At 49.4% G+C, this 23,440-nt stretch overlaps 1 protein-coding gene across 1 annotated transcript in view; it reads right to left on the reverse strand.

Annotated features, from left to right (window-relative positions):
* DHX29 (DExH-box helicase 29) overlaps positions 1-23,440 on the reverse strand; it is a 1,426,484-nt gene that overhangs the window by 917,750 nt on the left and 485,294 nt on the right. Inside the window, exon 9 of the mRNA XM_069627279.1 lies at positions 10,308-10,473. Coding sequence (XP_069483380.1) covers positions 10,308-10,473 — 166 coding nt within the window. The remainder of the gene's footprint in view (positions 1-10,307; positions 10,474-23,440) is intronic.

The following is a 23,440-nucleotide window of genomic DNA, read 5'->3' on the forward strand; positions in this document are numbered from 1 at the left end:
CCAGTCAAGGTATACCACAAAAAAAAGATGATCTGCACATTTTCTTCTCCTTTCACTTCTGCAGGCTGCGTAATTCAAAAGGAATTGTAGTATTCTTTATAAAATAGCAGGGATAGAACCTGTTGATTCCTGGGATGATTGCTAGGGGAGGGTGGAGGGTGCAACAGAGGGAAATATTGCAAGAGGATCACTCAGAAAACAAGAAGCAGCAGCTCCCGTCCACCTACAAATCAATCATCGCACAAGACGAATGGGAGGAAAACATGATAAAAGCATAATTGGGAGGCAGTGTTTTTGTTTCGTATTGACAACGAAATTAACAAACATATTTGGAATGATCTTTCTATAGAGTTCAACAAAACTTTCCAAAATTCATTAAGACACTAAAATGCAAACACCTACAAGATGCCTTTCAATAAAATAGTGATTCATGCCACCATCTTGAAAAACAATTACTTTCACTCTGGCCCTTTACTACTATGGTTTCAAATTATAATGTTTGCCTTTTCAAGAGGCCAAATAAATCTAAGACTACCATAACTGTGCCACGAAAAAGTAGCCACACAAACAGAAGCTTTGTGAGCTAAGGAGGGGGCATCTGTGAGCGGAAGGTGGCACTCATCGAAAATAAGTTTACTGGTGGATACCTTTGTCCGACAGATTTGCTTGCCCCAAGTGGCAGCCTGACAAATAACCAACAATGGAACACCCCTCTGCAAAGCAGAACTACCTGCTTCACATTTAACAGAATGGTCACTGAGGCCCTCAGTGATCATCATCTTTGCCAGCTTGTAACAAACCTAATGTAGACCTATGAAACCAACCAAAAGCCAGTCATCCATTCTACATTCCTCGGACCTGGGGATTACATCTTTCCAAAGCCCTGGGAGGATGCAGAGGGGTACAGAACACTGGAAAATCACTCTAAAAAGGAAGATGGAACTTTCAACTCTGAGACCATATCAATGCAAAAGGACTGGCCCCCAAAGTCACCGTTTCATAGGATAAGACAAGCAAGGGCTGTTCCATAAAAGGTGCCAGTAGCTCATTCACACGGCATGCAGAAAGAACTGCTTTCCAGATGGACAAATCATCAGAAGCCATGATAGTATGCGTCACCTCAAAAAGAGCTACCATCACAAATGACAGACAGATTAATGAGCCAGGGATGCACTAAATGAAGCCAAAAGGTTAAAAAAGGAATATTCCACATTTCTGTGAAAAAAAACGGTTGTGCCAAAGTTATATAGTCCGACCCTTCTGTTCTCTCTGAGTGAGAGGAGGAGACAACGAAATCACAGACGCAACGGCTGCATTGTCGGAGGAGGTACTGTGGGCCGACAGGGATTTCTTCAACCATCTGGACATCATACCTTCAAGTGCTGGTTGGTCTGTTGGGTGGCCATTCCCTTATGAGTAGCAGGGGAAAAGAAGGGCTTACCCTTCCCAGGTCTGCATCAGTAATGGGACTGGGAGTGGACCACTATCGGGACTTCCACCCATGTTTGTTCCAAATTGGTGTTTGGAGGAGAGATGGGGACCTGCCAATATTTTCCATGTTGCCCTTAGGTTCTTGAGGCCAGATTCCGCGACAGGCTGAATATGGTTCACCACTGCCCAGTTCATGCCTGTGTCCCCAGGGATCCACCATTGCGAATTCTCCATGCAAACACTATAAGGACTGCCATTCCAGTGCCTCCCAGAGAATGGATAAAACGGAAACAGATTGTGAGTGCTATATTAAGGGCATTCCCACATCCACGGCATGCCTCACTATGGGCTGCATTTCAGCTCACACAATCAATGACAAACCTTCACCTGAAAGGACAGACAATGCAGAGCTGTTACCTGGGAAGAACACGGGACCCCAGAACTTTAACTCCTTTGTCACGGGAGCAGAGCCATTCCTCAACCCTAACAGGCTACCTTGGATGGTAAATCAGATCTGCTAAGGTGCCGGACAGGTTAACAAGAAGCAATGGGCAAAGTTAGGGCCATGCAGAGGAATAACCCATCATGATATGAAGCAACAGCAACGCATAAAGGAGGAAAGGGTCTAATCGGAGAGGACCCACCATATAAACAGGCTAGGTTCCCAGGAGGAGGGGTCCCAGGCACTCCCATGCTTTAACCAGAGAAGGAGAGTCTGCAAAGGGCTTTTGGGGAACAGAGAAAATAGATGTCAGTAGTAAGGCCCAAAGCTATGACCCAGAAGCACAACACTGGGCTGGGGTGACAGAAATGCAGCCTGGCAATAGTCATAGGCCAGGAGGAATAAACACTTGCTGGGACTTGTAAGGTAATACCATAGCAAAGTGGGGTTAGGGGTTTGCTGGTAGGAGTGTGTGGCCATTACACCAAGAAGCCTACAAAGGGACCTGGGGCTTTAAAGTCTGATTATCTGTACCAAGAAGAAACCTTGAAGACAGATGGACAGTTAAGATGTGTGCTGGGTGCTAGATCCCCGGAACTGAAGTCAAGGTTCTATATCATAATTTCGCTTTTTGTAGGGACTAGCTTTTTCGGCCGTTTTTAGATGGCTTAAAAAAAGAAAATCCGACATTCCCAAACCCCCACACCCTCTCACTCACCACCGCCCCGAAACCCCTTCCCTCAGCCCCCCCAGCCTCCCTCCACACCAAAGACTCCCCCAACCCAAACATACAACACACACACAAACACACACTTACCTGGTCTCCCGCGACAGCGCTTCCGGGTCATAGCATAGCTGTCAGCCCCTGCTCGCACTCGTTTGCGGCAGGGTTGTAACAGTTAGATTTAAAAAGACAGTGGTCTTTCTAAATCGTTTTTTTTTAAATCATCGATTCTTTTAACAAGGTCTCTCAACCTAATACCGAAGTCATGAAGTGAGCTCAGCACTATATTATCTGGCCTTTGTTTTAGACTCAGGAACCCTCACAAGAACAGCAAGCTCTTCAGAGTTCGCTGGCACTTTGAGAGTAGTGGTCACAATGGAGTGACAACTGGAAACCCTAGGGACTTTAGGCATTCACTCCATCCATACCCAAAAGAACGTTCGAGACAAAATGATTCACTCCAGGAAGAACGGGAAAATCTATGGAACCTATCAGAAAACCCACAATGCATTCTTCAATTCCATCCTGAACAATTTTTGGTCAACCTGTATCCAGATAGGCTATCAGGTGTATGTGAGTAAGAGTAGCCCTCCTTATAGGCGTTCTTCCATCTCAACCTGCAGTGTTTCATTAATAAACGGTGGTCTTGTGTGCGATCTGTTGGTCATTTAGTGATTCGGTATGAATAACAACTAGCTATAACTGGATAGATTAAACATCTGAATAGAATAGGAACAAGTTACTTACCTGTAACTGTTGTTCTCCAGCATGGGTCTGGAATGGATTCACATGCTCATGAATATTCCCCGTCGTCAGGCCGGGAATCCTCGGTATAGAAAAAATCAGTATCAGTTTCGTTTCTGATCTGTCTTTCTCCGTAGTAACCAATCACTGGTCTCTGGGTCATACTGCCCCCAGCCAATGACTGCCCTCTCCCTAAGCCCCGCCCCTGGCAGCCATCCTCAGATTTGGTAGCACGTGAAGTGGCAGTATGACCACGTGAAGAGCCGCAGAGGGGTAGGCGGGAGGGTTCGCATGTGAATCCATGCCAGACCCATGCTGGAGAACAACAGTTACAGGTAAGTAACTTGTTCCTTCTCCAGCATGGGGTCTGGCATGGATTCACATGCTCATGAATATAAGAATACATAGCAGAATACACATTTACAACCACGGGAGGTGGCACAAGGCTCAATATCAAGCAATACAACAACTCAACATTAAGCAGCTCTTACTTCCTCACCAGGCTCACCTTAGGCGAATAGGTTGCGCAGCACTGCCTGACCGACTCTGGACTCCTCCCTGGAATCCCGGTCGACGCAGTAGAATCTCGTGAAGGTGTGCGTCGACCTCCACGAGGCAGCCCTGCAGATGTCGAGCAGGGGTACACCAGACAGGAACGCCGTAGTAGCAGCGATCGCTCTGGTCGAATGGGCCCTCGGACGGCCTGGCAACGGTCGGTTTGCCAACCGGTGACAGTGCATGATGCAGCCGGAGAGCCTTCTGGAAATGGAAGACTTCGAGAGAGCCTTCCCTTGATTCACAGGTCCAAACGTTCACAAACAGCTGTGATGTCTTCCGAAAACTCTTTGTGCGGTCCACGTAGAACTTCAGCGCTCTAGCTACATCCAGCGAGTGCAGAGTCCTCTCAGCCGGCGACAAAGGCGACGGGAAGAAAACTGGCAACACCAAGGGCTCATTGAGGTGGAAGTCCGACGGCACCTTGGGTATGAAAGAGGGGTGCGTCCTCAGCACCACCCTCGTGTAGTGAAATGTCAAGTATGGAGGCTTGCAAGACAGGGCCTGGATCTCTCCCACTCGTCGTGCAGAGGTGATGGCCATGAGGAATGCTGTCTTCCACGACAGAAACTTCAACGACACTGAATGCATAGGCTCGAATGGGGCCCCCCCATGAGCCTAGTTAGCACTACGTTGAGCTCCAACGCCGGGTCAGGGGCCTTCACCGGCGGGAATGATCGGAACAGTCCTTTCATAAATTCCTTCACCACACGATGAGACCACAAGGACGCCCGTCCTGTAGTTCTGGTGTAACGTGAGACCGCAGCCAGATGTACCTTGATGGAAGCGTGAGATAGGCCAGCCTTGGCCAAAGACAGTAGGTACGGCAATACTTGAGGGGCCGTAATCCGCAGAGGGTTAATCTTCTGTGCACGGCACCAGACAGGGAACCTCTTCCATTTGTGTCCGTAGCACTTGAGAGTTGAGGATGCCCTGGCCTTTGCAAGAACCTCTCTGCAGTCGGCCGGGATGTCGTATCCTCCAAACTCTAGTGCTGCAGGAGCCAGGCCTGCAAGTTCAGCGACTCTGGTTCGTGATGAAGAATGGCGCCTCCTTCTCTGGAGAGAAGATCCGCGTCCGTCGGCAGCTTGACTGGTGTGGACGCTGACAAGTCCAGAAGGTCCGGGAACCAGATCTGCCTCGGCCACGCCGGTGCGACGAGGATCATCCTGCACCGGGACATCGTGAGCTGGTTGACGGGCCGGAGTAGCAACGGCAACGGCGGGAATGCATAAAGGAACAGGCCGTCCCAGGGGAACGAGAAAGCATTGCCCATGCTCCTCGGTTGGGGAAACCTGCTGGCGAACCTCCGGCACTTGGAGTTCGCCGCCGTCGCGAAGAGATCGATCTGGGGTTCGCCCCATCGTTGGAAGAGTCGGTCCACTTGATCCTGGCGCAGTTCCCACTCGTGGCACGAGCGCAGCTCCCTGCTGAGTGAGTCGGCGATAGTGTTTTTTATCCCTGCCAGATGAAAGGGTACCAGAAACATCCCTTGGGCGACGGCCCAATGCCACGATCCTGGGCTTCCTTGGACAGGGCAGGGGATCTGGTTCCGCCCTGCTTCCGAATGTAAAACATTGTGGTGGTGTTGTCGGTGAGGATCCTCACCACCTTGCCCTAGAGGGACGGAAGGAAGGACCTGAGGGCCCAGAACACTGCGTGGAGCTCCAAGATGTTGATGTGGAGAGTCTTCTCCGAGCACCAAAGGCCTCTCGCGTGGAGACCCCCGGTGTGCGCTCCCCAACCTTCCAGAGAGGCATCCGTCATCACCGTCACCTGGTGGGCCGGGGCTAGGAAGCCTGTTCCCGCTGTCAGATGAGCACGGACACCCCACCATCGTATCGCCTGACGGAATGCTTCGTCGAGCGGGATCCTGTCCTCGAAGCTGCCCGTCGTCTGGATCCAGTGGGCGTCGAGGAATTATTGCAAGGGCCGCATCCGAAGTCTGCAGTGGGGCACCACATAAATGCAGGAGGACATCATTCCGAGGAGGGACTTGATAGACCTCACTCTGGCCACGTCCGTTGCCAGTAGACGTTGCACCTTTCCTAGGATGGTCCTTATCCTTTCCTCCGACGGTGAGGCCCGCCGTGCCACTGTGTCAAGCTGTGCTCCCAGAAACAGGGTGACTTGCGACGGGACCAGGTGGGATTTTGGAAAGTTGATGGAGAACCCCAGGTCCGTGAGCAGCTGGACGGACTTCGCAGTGTGTTCCACGGCGAGCTCCCTTGTCCTTGCCCGTATGAGCCAGTCGTCCAGGTATGGGTAGACGTGGATCCCCTGCAGGCGCAGCCGCGCCACCACCGGTGCCAGGCACTTGGTGAACACCCTGGGCGCCGATTTTAATCCAAACGGGAGGGCCTTGAACTGGTAGTGCCGCCCTTTGACCACGAACCTGAGGAGCTTTCGGTGCCTCTTAAGAATAGGGATGTGGAAGTAAGCATCCTCCAAGTCCAACGACGACAGGAAATCGCCCTCCTCCAGCTGTCCCAGCACGTGCTGGAGGGTGACCATCCGGAACTTCTGTGCCTTGATGTATTTGTTTAGTCGTCGCAGGTCCAGGATGGACATCCTCCTGTCTTCTTCTTCACAAGGAAGTATCTTGAGTAAACTCCGGAGCCCCGAAGCCTCTTCGGGACGAGCTCGATGGCACCTTTCCTGAGCATCGCCCGTACTTCCAACAGCAGTTGAGGGACGTGATTTTCCTTCCTGGCCAAGGGAGGAATGCGGGGGCACCTCTTCTGGAACTCGAGGGCGTGCCCCAGGGCCAGGGCGTCCAGCACCCAACGGTCGGTGGAGATGGACTCCCAAACGCCGACGAACTTTGTCAGCTGGCCTCCCACCGGGGTGCTTCGGCAGGGGACCGACCCGACGGACGGTTCAATCTTGCTTGGAGGCCGCTTTGCCTCCTTGACCACCTTGGCGCCGACGGTGGGATCCACCCGACTTGCCGCGTCCCCTGTAGCCTCCTGCGACGAAGACCTTGCCGCTTGACAGTAAGTAGAGGAGCTGCTGCCGGCTCCCTTGGAGGCACCCTGTCTGCCTCCGGAGCTCCGAAAGGACGGCCGTCGCTGTTGGAGCACACCCAGTGCAAGGGCCGTCTCCATGTCCGTCTTGATCGCCTGAAGGTATTCATCAACCGCTTTGCCAAAAAGGTTGTTCCCATCGAAGGGCATGTCCAAAACCTTGGTCTGAACGTCCAGGCGGAAATCCATCGCCTTGAGCCATCCTCGTCGTCTCAGGCAAACGCCGTTGCCCAACTGACGGAAACCGGTGTCGGCGATGTCCGTAGCCAGCGTAATGGCGTGGTCTGAGGCAATCTCACCTTCCTGCAAGATTTCCAGGCCTCAGCCCTCTTGGCATCCGGAAGGAAGTCCAACAGAGGGGCGATCTTGAACCACAACTCCCTGTCGTAGCGGGCTACGATGGCCAGGGCGTTGGCCGCCTTGATGGTCGTCGCTGCAGATGAGATGACCCGTCGTCCCATCGCATCCAGCTTCCTACCCTCGCCGTCCGGAGGGGAGGTTGAAGTCGAGGCTGATGCCCCCCCCGCTTTCTTCTTGGCCGCTGCCGAAACGACCGAGTCCGTGGTAGGTTGCGCCCTAAGGCACAAGGGGGCAGCGTCGGGGACCCGGTACTTCTTCTCGTACCGGTCCCTCTTCGCAGGAGCCGTGGCAGGGTTCTTGGAGGGCGAGCCCCTCATCCCAGATGTGATCAAGAAGCGGTACGGCGAGGACCGTCTTACTTTTAGCCTCGCGCCGCTGGTAAAGGAACCCCTCCTTCTCCTCAGGGCAGAGCTTGAAGAGCTCGGATGCCCTGGAGATCACTGCATGGAAGGATCCAATTTCGTCGGGCGGGGACGTCCGGGCAGGGGGCGACTGGGGACACGTCGCTTTCGTTGCCTCCGTCGTCATCCGTACCCGTCGTAGTCGTGTCCATGCCTGTATCATCCCTCTGGGTAGTGGACCGGGGGAAAGCAGAGAAGGCCGCAGAGGCGGGAGAGAAGGCCTAGGATGCGTCCTCCTCCTCTTAAGTGGTGGGCTCCCCAAAGGTCCTGGCTCCGGTACTCCGTCGGGTCTGGCTCAGGCACCCCTGTCGGGGTAACGGGCAGCCTAGTCCTTATCTCCGAGCATAAGGACTGGATGGCTGACAAAATGGCCGCCGAGGTGTCCTGCGGCGCCGGAAACGATGGGAGCGAGGGCCCTTGAGGAGCCTCGTCTGCGTCACCGTCACCCTCGTCGTCGGCCTCGTCGGGATCCCTCCCGATGGGCTGGGCCTCCTCCACGACTTGGATGAGCTCCTCTTCAGAGGTCGTGTCCATATCCACGACGGCCACCACCTCCTCACCCCCCTTTTCCGACGAGGACTTTGTGGGGGTCTTCTCGATGGGCCTGAAAGGCGACTCCCTCCGTAGTGGCAGGAAGACTGTGGTACCTGGGGGCACCTCCACTGGCATAGCCTCCACAGGCTGAGCCAGGGCCGCGGCGACATCCTCAATCGAGGTTTTAGCAGGGTGAATTAAGGCCAACATCACCTTCTGTACGCCTGGGGCCTTCACCTTGGGGGGGGAGGGTCCGAGCCTCGCTCCCCCTCTGCCAGAATCTTCAAGATCGACCGGGCCCTCTCCAGGAGCTTCACCGGGTTCTCGGACTTCCTCTTACCCGAGCCAGAGCGTTGGCTCATGGTCGATGGCGCCAGGGAGGGTGTGCCCTGGAGCCCGACCGTTCGGCGCTCCCGGTGCCCGCGGAGCTTAGCCTTTTGTTTGGCCCCCGTCGCCAGAGCACCCTCACAGGACTTAGAAGACCGCTCAGACTTCTTCTTCTTCTTCTTCTCGCCTGGCGGGCTCTTACCTTCCAGCCAGTTGGCGAGACGGAGGTGGCGATTCTTCATGGTCCGCTCCGACATGTTCCCACAAAATGCACAGTCCTTTTCCTTGTGCGTCTTGTCCTCATGGAGACAGAGGCATAACGAATGCTCGTCCTCCTTGAAAACGTTCTGAAGCTGGCATCCAGGGCAGGTCCTGAATAGCTTCCCGGGCGTCGAGCTCCCTTTCTCCTGGGCCATGTCCGGGGTAGGCCTCGGAACTTCTGGAATCCTCCAAAAGCGCAACTCGACGAAATCTTCACCCTTGAGGGGCGTAGAAACTCCGAAACGGATCCCCGCTGGTCGGAAGTAGAAGCAGTGGAGCTTGAGGCTCTATTTAACTGAAAAAATGGGAAAATCTCCTGAAAAAGCACGAAAACGCAGCAAAAGATCAAGAGCTAAGCACGAGGACTCCCAACACTTGAACGTGCGGTAAAAATCTGCGGATGGTTGCCAGGAGCGGGGTTTAGGGAGAGGGCAGTCATTGGCTGGGGGCAGTATGACCCAGAGACCAGTGATTGGTTACTACGGAGAAAGACAGATCAGAAACGAAACTGATACTGATTTTTTCTATACCGAGGATTCCCGGCCTGACGACGGGGAATATTCATGAGCATGTGAATCCATGCCAAACCCCATGCTGCAGAACTGGATGAATAACAGTTGAATAGAAACTTGTTCAGGTGTTCGCTTAAAGACGATCTAGTGGCTATATACCGCCTTAACTCTGGCAGACTCTGACTCATCGAATCCCACCCTCTGACCATCCCAATTGCGTAATTGCTTCAAGCGATTCAGCTTATTACCTCGCCCTGCTTCCTGTGCCTTCTCTGGGGGTACGTCAATCACTCTTCCATCGGACCTCTCATTGGGGAGCTGCATCCCACCATACCCTCCACCTAGCAACAGCACACCCACAGTGATAGCCTACACACGCTTTACGCCCTACCCCTCCCAACTCTGTGTCCCCTCTCCCGCCACCAAACGCGCCCCACTCCACACCTGTTCTCTCATTGCCTCCTCTTCTGCGTAGCCCCATTACTCTTCCTAATCACGGTGCGCACACAGTCATAAAGCAGATGGCACTTTCAATTACTATGCATTTGGTGCACAGACCCTTTCCAGGCACTCCTATTGAGCGAGGATGGATTTGATTAATCAGTGTAGAATCTAACCCCTGAAGATGCTTTTGCAGCTTGCAATGCATTTCTCTAGTCTGGCCTGCTGCATGGAGCAGGGCACTCAACACGTTGAGGTGTATGGAGAGCAGGAAGTCGGAGAACCAAAACAAATATTCTGACTTGAATACTAATTGATGGTTATTTTACGAAGCCACCTTTTCTTACAGCATTGCTTCTGAACGGGTGGATTTAGCGTTATTAAAATCATGAGATACCGAACAATAACAGATGGCAAACATTTGCATTTTAAAACTTCAGCACAAGTTTATAATGCATAAACGAACTGCAAATGTTTGGTACAGTGAATAAAAAAGAGACAGCTAAAGACATTTATTGTTAGAAATAAAAGTAGCAATACCAAACATACCTACATTTCCAGTAACGACCAACTGCCACTTTTTCAAAGGAAGGGTTTGGACTTTTTGGGAAGTTTTTCCTGCACCAGTCTATCAAGAACTGTTTGGGCGATTTCCCGGTCCAGCTGCGGGCAGTGTAGTCAAAATTCCTGACATCAAGGGGTTCTTTCTTTTTCCCTGAAAATACAGAGCAGACATTCCCTCTATTGGACATTTTCAAGCAAGATAAAGCTTTTGACTCGGCTGTCATTCTGCCAAGAAATAACAGAACTGTATTATTTGTAAGACCTTACCCATTTTATTAACGTGTCTAATAAACAGTTCCACAACGGGGGGAGGTGGCTCTTAATCAGCAGCGTTGTGAATGGATTCTCAAGGTTGCGTTCAGCTCAACCAATCGCCACACTTCTGTAGGTATATGTGCAAACAGAGGTGCAAAACCTCATCAGATGCCGAAATGAAAAAGCTTGCATTGGACTTCTGGTATAAATGGGAAAGAACCATGGGCCTGGGGAAAAGGTAACGACAACAGAAACTTCCTCTAATACATCCTGGGCTTTTCTCCCACCAAGGTAAGTACAAATATATTTCAACTGGAAAACCGATATATTTTTGGAATCCATACTTCTTTGCACAGTCATTCTTGCAAATTCCTTGTCCGGCCACTGAGCAATAATGTAAAAGAGCCTTCTGTGGTCACACACGCTCTGCTGGTAACAGCGATCTGAACACGTGTGACTATGTGGGTGGAAGCAGGATGCCGGCTTCTATGTGCCTGTTTCCTATTTGCCTGTTTTGACGGAGTAAAGGGGGTTGGTAAAGAGCTTATCGAATCCAAGAGGAGGGCTCTACAAAGCAGAGCACCAGGAATGTTTGTGGTGGAACTCCTGCATCGGTCATGCAGTGGTCCCCTAATGTCTTGTACCTAGAAAATGCAACCCAAGTATTTATGGCTAAGTTAGAAGGAGCATGACAATTCTCTGGGATGACGAGACGTACAAAAGGATTTCATTTACCCTCTCCAGATGTGAAAAAGAAATGCATCGGAACAAATGCATGTTGTGCACTCTACAAATAAAGTCTATGTGACCAACTAGCGCCTACATGTGAGGGACTTCTCCATAAGAGGACGTATGCAGGTATAGAAGAATTGTATAAAGACAGACTGCCTCGTTAAAGAGAAACACCTTTCGAATACCCTGGGATATGTATGCACAGCCATTGCATCCTGATGAAAGATTGTGTACCTTCAGATAGGGCAAGGAGCATGCTAAAACACATCACTTTATGACTGAACATGGTTTAGGATTTAGCGTCTAGTAATACAACTAAAACAGATGGAAACTTGGGAGTTCAAACCGAAAACCATATGTCAAAAATATTTGGAGGTCCAGAGCCAGGTTGTAAAATAAAGCACTTGGTATTCAGCAATTAACAGTATTTTGCAGGCATAACAATTCTGCTACAGGTGCTAACTGTTCGGTAAAGACACACAGGCAGAATTCAGGACAAAGGAAAACGTGTACTAGAAGTGATGCGGCTCTAAGAAAAATCTTACGTGTATAGCAGTCATGCAAGACAAGAACATAAAAGTTATTGTCTTTCATGTCCGCTGAAGAAAGACAATCATTCTGGTCCACTGCCGCTCAGCCTGGAGCCAACAGCAAAATCCCGAACTTCTGGAGTAAGAGAGTGTGTGTAAATACCAAAATCATGTAATTGCCATGTTTCTTTGCCTCAGCAAGACTTAAAGCATTGCCCAGGTTATAGCATTATTTCCATGTTAAACCAACTGCTTTTGTGTCCGTGCACAAGGCCCAGGGTTTTCGCCTTGAACACATATTACTCATAGATTTAGGAATGTCCCCTTGCTCTCCTTTCCCGTAAAGCTACATAAACAGCATCCGTTAGCACGTTTACACTTCCCTTCCACAGAAAGCGGCCTTGCAAGTCAGCATGTGTTCACTGACCCTAGGTTTTCTCTCTCATGGATAAATGATTGCTAGCATCTGCACTCTTTCCCGAGACATAAGCATAAACGTATCTATATTTGGAGTTGTTATTCTCTGGGATATGCGTGAAGGAGACTTGTGTCAGGCGCTCGTGCGTCACTCTGTAAAAGATATGTCCTGCTTTTGTTCAACAGCCCATAAATGGACATCATTATCACTACAGCAGCAGGATATGTGTAGCTTGCAAAATTCTCCACTGTGTCAAGTGTGATGAACTAGCTCGTTGTACGACCATACATGTTAAAGGTTACATCTGCATCCTGAAGCGTATTATGATTTGCTTACATAAGTTATATGAGTAATGACCATTTGCGATGTCCGGCCTTTGTAAAATCTCAACGCAATGTCTGGGAATACAGCCAAAAGTGTTCCGACTGGAATTTGTATGTTTGGAAATGTCTGGTTCTGAGCCAGGCATAAGACTCAATGTAATCATTTCCCTATAAAAAGCATGCTCACCGTAATACTGGCAGCACACACTAGCAACATCCCTCTGATGATGTTAAGTGTCGGCCCTTCCGCGGAAGCTTTGTTTTATTGCAATAAATGATTGTTAAACTCACTTACGAGTGCGTTTATTTTTGACGGAGACCTCCGCCTGGTGAATTTTAGCATTGACTAATTGGCGTACCTGGGTGGGCCTTGCAGATGCAGTCCATCGCTTTGATGCGTGCCTTCCATTGAGCTCCTGTCTCCGGCGGACGACTTACTGGGCCCAAATTCTATCGCACCTTTGCTGCAAACAGCGCAAGTCCTCATCTTGAGACGGCGATCAGGAAGAAGGAGAGACGACTGCTCTGCCAAGGACCAGACGAACCAGACAGAGGGGAGGTCTCCTTGGTGCGGTGAGTGAATTGTATCTGCAGAAATTGTATTGGTGGATGGTAAGCCACAATTGGTATCAATTTTATGGTACGTATTATTTGGGTTTGGTAAGGTATTTTATTAATAATGGGAAACTTGTGTGACCAAAATAAGAATGAGGAACCTATGCATGCACCTGCTGTAGGCACTCCGTGTTATACTATGTTAACCAACTATGGGCTGGGGGCGGTACAGTTTTGTAAAAACTGGGAGGACTACACAAAGAATTTAGATGGCCCCCTAAAGCAGGGACTTTTGATGTTAAGACAATCAAGCATCTGGAATAAGTATTATTAAGGAAGAAGGTCTATTGGCCAGTGGCGAACAGAAGCGATAAAGCAGAAAATGTCCCAAGATAAAAAGGATAGAAAGAAACAAAAACGAACCTTGCAGGAGAAGGCCTGTGAGTTGGATAACAAAGAATTTGAGCACCAGCTAGATGTAGATGATCGGGCTGCCCTAATAAAATATAGTAAAGGTATGTACCCACTTCTCCCTAAAACAGAAAAGGAAATCGCCACTCTGGGTATCACTGGTCAGGCTCTGGCGTGACTGACCTCTTTCCTTTCCAATCGACCCTCCCAGGTCCAACTTGGGTCCTTCCTCTCTGACATCTTTTTCTCCACCTGCGGCGTTCCCCAGGGATCTAATCTCTCTCCCTGGCTGTTCAACCAGTATCTGGCACTCCTTGCCCACCGCATCGCCGCCCTTTGCCCCAACTTTCAGTGCTATGCGGACGATACCCAGCTCATTTTCAGGCTACCCTCGGCCTCCTCCTCTCCCTCCCTCATCTCTGACTGTCTGTCTGCTATCCAGGAATGGTGTGCTGCCAATGACCTCTGCCTTAATGCCAGTAAGACTGAGATCCTACTCATCGGCACACCCACTCACTCCTTCCCTGCAGCTCTCTGGCCGGCCTCTCTTGGCCCTCTTCCTGCTCCTACCTGCAAGGCAAAAAACCTCGGGGTCATCTTCGACTCCACTCTCTCCTTCTCTCCTCATATATCTGACGTCTCTAAGAAGTCACATTACCAGCTGCACCTCCTCAGAGGTATTCTTCCCTTCCTCTCCTTCCCCCAGAAGCTCACTGTCTCTCGAGCCCTGGTTCTCTCGAAGCTGGACTACTGTAACAGCCTCTATCTTAATCTGCCTGCCTCCACTCTCCGCCCTCTGCAACTCATCCAGAACAGAACTGCGAGACTTGTCCTTGGCCTCAAGCCCAGGGACCGTATCTCTCCAGGACTGAAATCTCTACACTGGCTCCCAGTGGCTGCGAGGATAAAGTTCAAAACCCTCTGCATTGTCCACAAGGCCTTCTGGGGCCTGGGGCCTAAATACCTTCAACTTTCTCTTCCTAAATATCTTCCTTCCCGAGCCCTACGCTCATCCGTCTCCAACTCCCTCAGGGTCAGCCGCTTCTCGAAGCAACGAGCTGGGGGTAGATCTCTCTCCGCGGCAGGGGCCTCCCTCCGGAACAGCCTTCCTGCCTCCCTGAAACTTGAGGAGAACCATCTCCGATTCCGGAAGCACCTCAAAACCTTCCTCTTCACTTCTGCTTTCTCTCCCCCTCTCCCCTGCTAAATTCTTCACCTAAACTGCAATGATTCTGCAACTGGGCCACTCTCACCGACCTCGGTCCTGGGCCCAGTCACTCTTCACTTGCACTGCCTCCCTGGCAACCCCTGCACTGCGGGACTGTCTCTGTATCCCTACAGCCCCCCCCCCAGCACTTGTCTGCACTTACCTTGCACTTGCCACCATCTGGCCCTATTTATTTATTATTTTATCTCTATTCTACTTATTTGTACTGCACTCCCCCCCCCCCTTGCACTTTTTCCCTTCACCCTACCCCTGCACTTGTGCGGTCTGAATGACACCTGGCCTAGTAGGATCATTGTCTGTCTTCCCCTTGTTCCCCCCTCCCTGCCTCGTCGCGCCTTGAAACACTTGTGTATAGGCGCGTTACAAATGCCATATCATATCATATCATATCGAAGCTGATCAGGATGCAATCAGATTAACAGAGAATCTTTTGCGACTAACAGTACCTGTCATATCCCCATCTAATATTGCGCCTCAAGTGCTTTCTACACCTCCTCCTCCACCCCCACCCCCATATGGTACCCAGACCGGCACCAAGGATCCAAATAGTACCGAGGAAGAGGAAGCAGGGCATTTGCCTAGAAAGCCGCCCTTCTTCACTCCGGTTGAATATGCCAGGTTAGAATACATAGCAAACAAATAGTTTGATAACCCGGCTGCAGGGGTAAAACAGAAATTGAACACCTGCCAAAAGAAGGAATTTCGCCAGGTAATGAGAATACATTGCGACCTTGTTAATAAGTGGTTGAGAGATGATGCCGAGCGCCCGTGGCCCGCGGGTTTGCATAACATTTATAAGGACATTGACACTGAAAAAGATCGAGCAGCTCTATGGGATAAATACAACCAGATAATTGACCGGGTAACTAAGGACATGAAAGATTACCATGACCAACTGATGTGGGAAGAAGAGGAACATTTTAGAAGAACGCAGTCCTTGCATGATGCCAAACCAACGGCTAACGCTTTGATTAAAGGGATACTTAAAGTAGAGGAGCCAGGGAAGTTAGAATATTGGACGGACATATTTGCCACCCATAGCGAGGCAACCCGACTGGTATGTCTGAAAGGACTTTTGAACAAAATAGGATCGGAATGTGCAACAGGTGGGCGGGAGGACATTTGTAAAAAGGTGAGAGTGCGCGACGCCGAGTTAAAAACATATAAACCTAATTGGGAAGTAGAGGATCTTAGGACGCGCTGATTGTTCAAAGAATTATTAGAAGTATTTCTCCCAAGAACCCCAATGATGGCACCCCTGAGGGAATGTGCGCCTATTGTTACAGCAAATGTAGACCCAGCCAAAGACCCCACTGTAACCAAGACATATGTCTATGTACCCCTCACTAGAGCAGAATTGTTTATTATAATAAAAAGCACCCCAGACCCTAGGACTAATGCCGCGGGATTCTATAGGGAGCTAAGAGCGCTATTCAAAATGTGTATCTTGACTTTGCAGGACATTGATCATGTGATGTCTGCCGTGACACTGGCTGATGTATGGGAACCCTTTAGATCTCAGGACCCTCCTGGGCATGTCATCAATTGGACAGCATTAGAAAAAGAGGATACAGACCGGAAACCAACTGACCCCATTCCAGAGGGCCTGAAAACACTAGGGACGAGAATATTAAAAGCATTAAGTGACGTGTTGCCAGAGGTAGATGTGAATGTTGAGAAAATGGATGCTGTTATACAGAGCCCTGTAGAAACAGTTGGGGACTATTTCCTGAAATTTGAAAGTGCATTTAAGGCACACAGCGGTCAGTCTGTTAGCAAACCTACGGCTCAGAGGTATTTCGCCATGGGCTTTGTGAAGGGTTTGCGTAAAGGAATTAAGAAACCACTCAAATTGGGCGAGAGCACTTGGCAGGCAAGCACTCCGTCCCAGATTCTAGAGATGGCTAAATATTACGAACGGCAGGAGGAGGAAGAAATGGAAGGTAAGAGACAGGAACTTAAAAAATAAGGTGCAAATGCAACAACTGGTACAAGCATCTTATAGTAAACAAAAGGGGCAGAAACCCCAGGTAAGAAACCCAGCAGGTAATGCCCCACAATGGACACCCCCATGAATTGATCAGTGTTCATTTTGCAAACAGACGGGACATTAGACAAACGAGTGTCCCATATTGATGGCACGAGGTGGTCAACCGGCGGGTGGGAGAGGAAGAGGCAGAGGTGGACATCATATAGGACCACCCCAAGGACAGGGAAGGTTTATAAACCCTGAAAATAATGTATTCTCAACTGGCGCGGCGCAGCGACAAATGGTTGGAGTGAATGGCAATGGGTTTGCGGAAGATGAATTGAGTGGAATGATGTTCATTGATAACACAGCAGCAATGAGTTGAAACGCCCCTAGTGAACCTGGGGAGGTGGTGTCTGTTCCTATAGACCAGAAAGGACCGTATGTTAAATTGCAAATAGGACAGCACCCCACCGTTAAATGCTTCGTTGACACTGGGGCAGGTAACAGCTCGGTTGACGCCAAGGCCGTCCCCTCAGTTCCACTATCGGGTGGAAATAAGGTTTCTGTAGGGTTTGATGGGGAACCCATATGTAACTCCAGAGTCCCAGAAAGTTGAAACATCTATATGTGGAGTGAAATTGACAAAAACATGGTTACTTACTAACAGGTGTCCTGAGAATCTCCTTGGATTGAATCTTTTGAAAGCTCTAAATGCAACCATTTATTCTTCTCCGACAGGTGTTCGAATGACCATATGTAAATCCAAAGTTGGTGGTTGTTATCTGACTGAACCTTTGCCGCCAGAATTACAGGCATTGCCCGCAGAGCTTTGGTTTACTAGTAGTAATGATGTGGGGGTTTTGAACATTCCCCCTGTTGTGATCAAGGCAAAACATGGTGTCCCTCTACCCCGAACCCCACAGTATAGAATATCTCCAGAAGGGGAAGCAGCATTGGTTAGGATTGTACAGGACCAGATGTGGCTTGGGGTTGTTGAAGAATGTGACGATAAGAAAGGAGATGAAGTGACCCCATACAGATTTATTATTGATCTCAGAAAAATTAATAAGGTTGTGGAGCCCAGGTATCCAGTTGTCCCCAGTGTGACTAGTATTCTTACTATGGTCCCCCCCACGGCTACTTATTTTAGCGTTGTGGATTTGAAAAATGCCTTTTTCTCCATACCCATAGCTGAAGAATCCAGATACCATTTCTCCTTCGTGTTAGCACAACGGCAATATAGGTTTTGTCGAGCGCCCCAAGGTTACACAGAGAGCCCAGCTATTTTTAGCCAAGCGCTAAAACAACAGTTGGATGAAATTTTGTTACCCCCTGGTGTAATGCTCATCCAATACGGTGATGATATTCTTATTTGTGGAGACACTGAATTCAGTTGTAAAGAAGGTACCTTGATCGTGTTACAACATTTGGCATATCATGGTCACAAAGTGTCGCTTAAGAAAATGCAATATGTAATGCCTAAGGTTGATTATTTGGGATATGTCCTCACTGCAGAGGGTCGATCACTGTCACCTGAAAGGGTACAATTAATCCAAGAAATGGCCTATCCCAGTACCTTTAAAGAATTGAGACTGTTGGGTATTGCTTCATATTGCCGCCATTGGGTCCCTGAGTACTCCCTGCTAGCAAAACCCCTGTTACAGTGTTTGAAGACAAAAAAGGATCAGATACCCTTCACCTGCACGCAAGAAATGAGAGAGGCCTGCGACGCTTTGAAAAGCGCCTTGTGTAGTGCCCCCGGGCTTGGGACACCCAATTATGACAAGCCATTTACTCTTTTCGTACATGAACAAAAAGGTTGTGCCCTATCTGTATTGACTCAGGAACAAAATGGAAAGCAAAGGCCTTGTGCTTATTTCTCTGGCACATTGGACAGGGTGGCTGCAGCACTTCCCCCTTGCATGCGATCAGTTGCCGCAGCAGCGGTAGCTCTCAAACAGAGTGCTGGTTTAGTTTTGGGAACTGCTATAATTGTGAGAGTTCCCCATGCTGTAGATGTGCTGCTCAATAGAACTCAAACTCAGCATCTTACAGCAGCCCGCTTGACACAATATAAATTGACATTGTTTGCACCAAATGTAACTATCATGAGATGTAATACTTTAAACCCAGCTTCCCTTTTGCCCTTGCCGAGTGGTGAGGGAGATCAACACATGCATGATTGCCTTATAAGCACTGATGAGCAGACCCGAGGTAGGGTCGATCTGAGTGACCTTCCCCTAGAGGGAGGTGATGGGGTTCTCTTTTGTGATGGCTCATGTTACAAGCTGGAAAGTGGGGAGACAGTGGCTGGGTACGCGATTACAACTGAAAGTGAAATTGTCCATATGGAACGCATACCCGAGATATCAGCGCAAGCTGCAGAATTAAGGGCACTGACAAAGGCTCTAGAATTGAGCAAAGGTTTAGCTGTAACCATCCATACGGATTCAGCCTATGCACATGGTGTGGCCTTTAATTTTGGCCTTTTATGGAAAGAAAGAGGGTTTCTCACCTTACACGGAACCATGGTCATTTGATAAACAAATTATTGATGGCACTGGCTGAACCCGCTTAGGTGGCTATAGTGAAGTGCTCCGCCCATAAAAAGGTGGTAGATTTTGTGGGGCAGGGAAACGATTTTGCAGACCAGGTGGCTAAATATGCCGCGGAACACTGTAAACTGCCCCTTCCAGAGTGTAACATGCTGCAAAGGGATGTGGATGGGAAGAGGGATGATGGTGAATTGGGAAAGGACCCTAAGGAGATAGTAAAGGACATCCAAAGGAAGCGGCAGATTGCGAAATTAAAGCATGGACTAAAGACAGTAACAATGGACAAACTTCTAAAGGGGTGTGGCTGGACAAAATCAAAATGAGGTGGTTGCTCCCTGACAGTTATTTACCCATGATAGTTGATATGGCACACGGGAATGCCCATGTTAATGCAGGTGCAATGGAGGACATTCTGAGCAAGGTATGTAAGAACCGGAAAATTGGATCATATTGCAGGAGGTGGGCAGCACAATGTGCCATCTGCCTCCAGCACAATGTGGGAAAATCTGTGAAGGTACCAGCAGGTCATAGCAGACTCCCTATGCAGCCATTTGAAGTAGTATACATGGACTTTATACAAATGGAACCAGTTGCTAAACTAAATGTCATGATCTCTGCTTCCAAAAGATCAGGACTTGCCCAACTCCCTTGGAAGCAGACCCATAACCCCGGTTCCGAGTGCCAGCCAGTCCCAATTGGGACCTTTTGGACCCTGTCCTGGCGCCAGTGGCACCAGGCTCATAAAGATGCCCAGTCCCAGCGCTGAAAGCGCCGGGCTCATAATGCTTGGGTGGACTTACCTGCAGCAGACCATGCCGCTTACTTACCTGCCAGTTGAGCCCCTGATCCTCTTCTGTTTGGGACTATTTTTCCTGTTGGGTGGGGCAGGAGCCACGCCCTAGGTTCAGAACACTGGAACTCTTCTGGAAAGCAGGAACTCTTTTCTTAGGCGAGGCTGTGGAAGGAGACACCTAAGCACTACAGGAGGCTATTTAAACCACACCCGATGGATGAATCTTGCTTTGTGTTATTCTGCAATCTCTGCAGCAGAACGCTCATCGTGTCTTCTGCTTCTGATCCTGGGCCTAAGGGAACAAAGGCTTACCATCCTGGAATCCAGTCTTCAGCAGCACCTGTAAAGACAAAGAAAGAACAGGTTAGCACTATGGTCTTCAGTGGCAGCGCATCTCTTACCTGGTCCATCGGCTGTCACCAACGCCTCGCGCTGCATTCCGGCATCTGAAAGACAAAAGCTTACCAGCTCTTCGCACGCTCCGGAGGCCTTCGGCGCTGCATCCCGCATCTGAAAGACAAAAGAAGGTGCGTTTAAAGACATTGGGCAACTTTATTACTCACGTGCCATTACTCCTTCCCACACCGAATCCAGTGGGTATTCCAGCACCCTTCAGCTTCTCTAAAGCTCCGAACTTGTACCTGCAAGATAAAAGGGACAGTTAGTGCGCATCGTGAAGCAGGCTACAAGCGCTTACTTACGTGCTTCCAGGCGCTTCTATTCCTCACGCGGGTTCGATCCTCAACTCTCATCAGCCCGCCATCCGCCATCGCCGGAACCCTGCAAAACAAGAGATATCATTACAAAAGACTTTTAAGACATTTGAAGTGCCCAGAACTTACCGTTCGTGCAGATAACGACAAACAGCAGTCCTCTGAGGTCAAGAGGCCTGCACCCTTATCCAGTGAAGAAACTGGTTACGGCACCCTGCCCCGAGGCAGATGGAGAGCTCGGCGTTCACTTACCTAAGGTGAGGGCGTTAACCTTTGGGGTTCTACAGGAGAAGAGAAAGGGAAGAGGAGAGAGGCACCCAATAACCCCAGTTCATTAATCCCATATTTTCTATCTGCAGACATCTTACTCTTCGAGTCAGACATACAGTGCACAGAGGTCCAGCCCAAAGAGCCAACCGTGTGCTACACATCACCTTTGAAGATACGGCATTCACCCAGTCAAGACCGGCGCCTCTGCGGGAATCAGGTGAGCGTTACACTAAATTATTGTCTTGTAATGAGGTGTGGGTTCTCTGGTTGGACGGATGCTTACCCTCTATGAGACAACACTGCTATTTCCACAGCTAAATGTATCCCGAAATACTGGGTGCCCCAGTACACGGTGCCCAGCCTTCTGTATTCCGACAACGGAGTACACTTTACTGGTCAAGATGTGAAGTATGTATGTACTGCCTTAGGTAACGATCAGCGATTCCATTCCATTTATGATCCCAAGAGTTTCGGGATTATTGAACGATTGAATGCCGTAGTCAAATCAAAAAAAAACCTGGCAAAAATCTGTGCCTCCACAAACCTGAAGTGGCCAAATGCCCTTCCTTTGGCATTGTTGAGTATGCGGACCACTCCAAAGGGGACGCACAAATTGTCCCCCTTTGAGAACATGATGGGCCGCCCCCCAAGTGCCTGGTCTGTCCCTAAACCAAGGGTTATGGGTAACATTGAACAGGCATTGTTGAGGGATTACTGTGCTGAACTCACACATAAGCTGTCTATTTTCCATCAACAGGTGAAAGAAGCAGCTCCGCCGGCCCTAGAAGGAGAGGGCCACGCCATCAAACCAGGGGACTATGTCCTGGTAAAGAGTTTTGATCGCACCAATTGCTTGCAAGCCCGCTGGAAGGGGCCATTCTTGGTCCTCTTAGCAACGCAAACCGATGTCAAGGTAGCTGGGCACAAGACGTGGATACACGCCAATCATCTCAAGAAGGCACCACCTCAGATAGTCAACCCCCCGACCAAGGACACAGATCATTTTGCAGCCGAACTAACGGAGGACACTTCAAGGTATAACTTGCGCCCCAGGAAGCAAAATTGATTGTCTATGTTTGAACTCTGACATCTGGCTGAGAAAGGACTTGGTAAAGTGTCGGAACAAGCAAGGACAATTGAAAATACAGATGAAGTGGCCTCAGCAACCCCTCCTGGGTATGAAGTAGCCCCACCGAGACACAGATGAAATGGCCTCAGCGTCCCTTCAAGGGTAGGAAGTAGCCGCAACGAGACGTGTCAAGGTAAGGTGCCAGAAGCGGTGACAGCAGAACGGGTTATACTGTGCAACCCTTGCGAAAAAAACGGACGGCACCGTTATGGTAATTGTGAGTGAATTTTGAACTTTTTGTAAAATATATATATATATATTATATATATATATATATATATGGGATACATTACTCACCGTAATCTTATTTCTGATGCTTGTATCTGCTTAGATTCACATGCTGTGCATAGGCCGACATCTAGTGGAAGCTGCAGAGTATTACAGTTTGTTTTTCGAAACTCAAAAATGGGCGTCGACACAGGGCGTACCAGTAATACTATCCCTAGTGTGACGTCCACTGTACCCAAGATCCCTCATGCGTCTAGGATCCTCAGATTGTATTTTTTTCTGACATGAGGTAGCATTAGGAGTAGTGTGAGTACAGATAATCCAAGCAGATAGACAGAAAGGTAAGACTACAAGCCATCATGCGCCTTCTCTCAGAGGGGAGGAAGGGTGGGTCGCATGTGAATCTAATCAGATACAAGCATCAGAAATACGATTACGGTGAGTAATGTATCCCTTCTGAGGCTTGTGGAATCTGCTTAGATCACATGCTGTGCATAGATTAGCGAGCAGTACCTGAAGAAGGAGGTGGGATGTGAGAAAGGTCATGAGCAAATAAGTGTCTTAGAACCGCTTGTCCCACTTGTGCCTTGGAATGGGTGTCAATGCAGTAATGCTGAGTAAAAGTGTGAATAGAGCTCCAAGTAGCTGCTTTGCAAATGGTGTCAAGGGGTACATTTGCAATGAAAGCCAGAGTGGGCCCAATGCCTCTAGTAGAGTGGGCTCTTGGCGTGAAAGGCAGAGTTCTTTCAGAAAGTGAGTAACACAACTGGATACAGTTAATAATCCACTTCGAGATGGCACCTTTAGAGACGCGATCCCCCTCTCTGCCTGTAGCTACGGAGACAAACAGTTGATCTGTTTTCCTTAGCGGTCTGGTCTTATTTACATAGTAGAGGACCGCCCTAGGCACATCTAGGGTGTGTAGTTTCACCTCAGCCGAGCTTTGCGGGTCCTGGAAGAAAGCCGGAAGCTCGATGGACTGGTTTACATGGAATTTAGATATAAA

The sequence above is a fragment of the Ambystoma mexicanum genome, chromosome 6p, assembly GCF_040938575.1.
Source record: "Ambystoma mexicanum isolate Mex_15411 chromosome 6p, UKY_AmexF1_1, whole genome shotgun sequence".
In the NCBI taxonomy this organism is placed as follows: Eukaryota; Metazoa; Chordata; class Amphibia; order Caudata; family Ambystomatidae; genus Ambystoma; species Ambystoma mexicanum.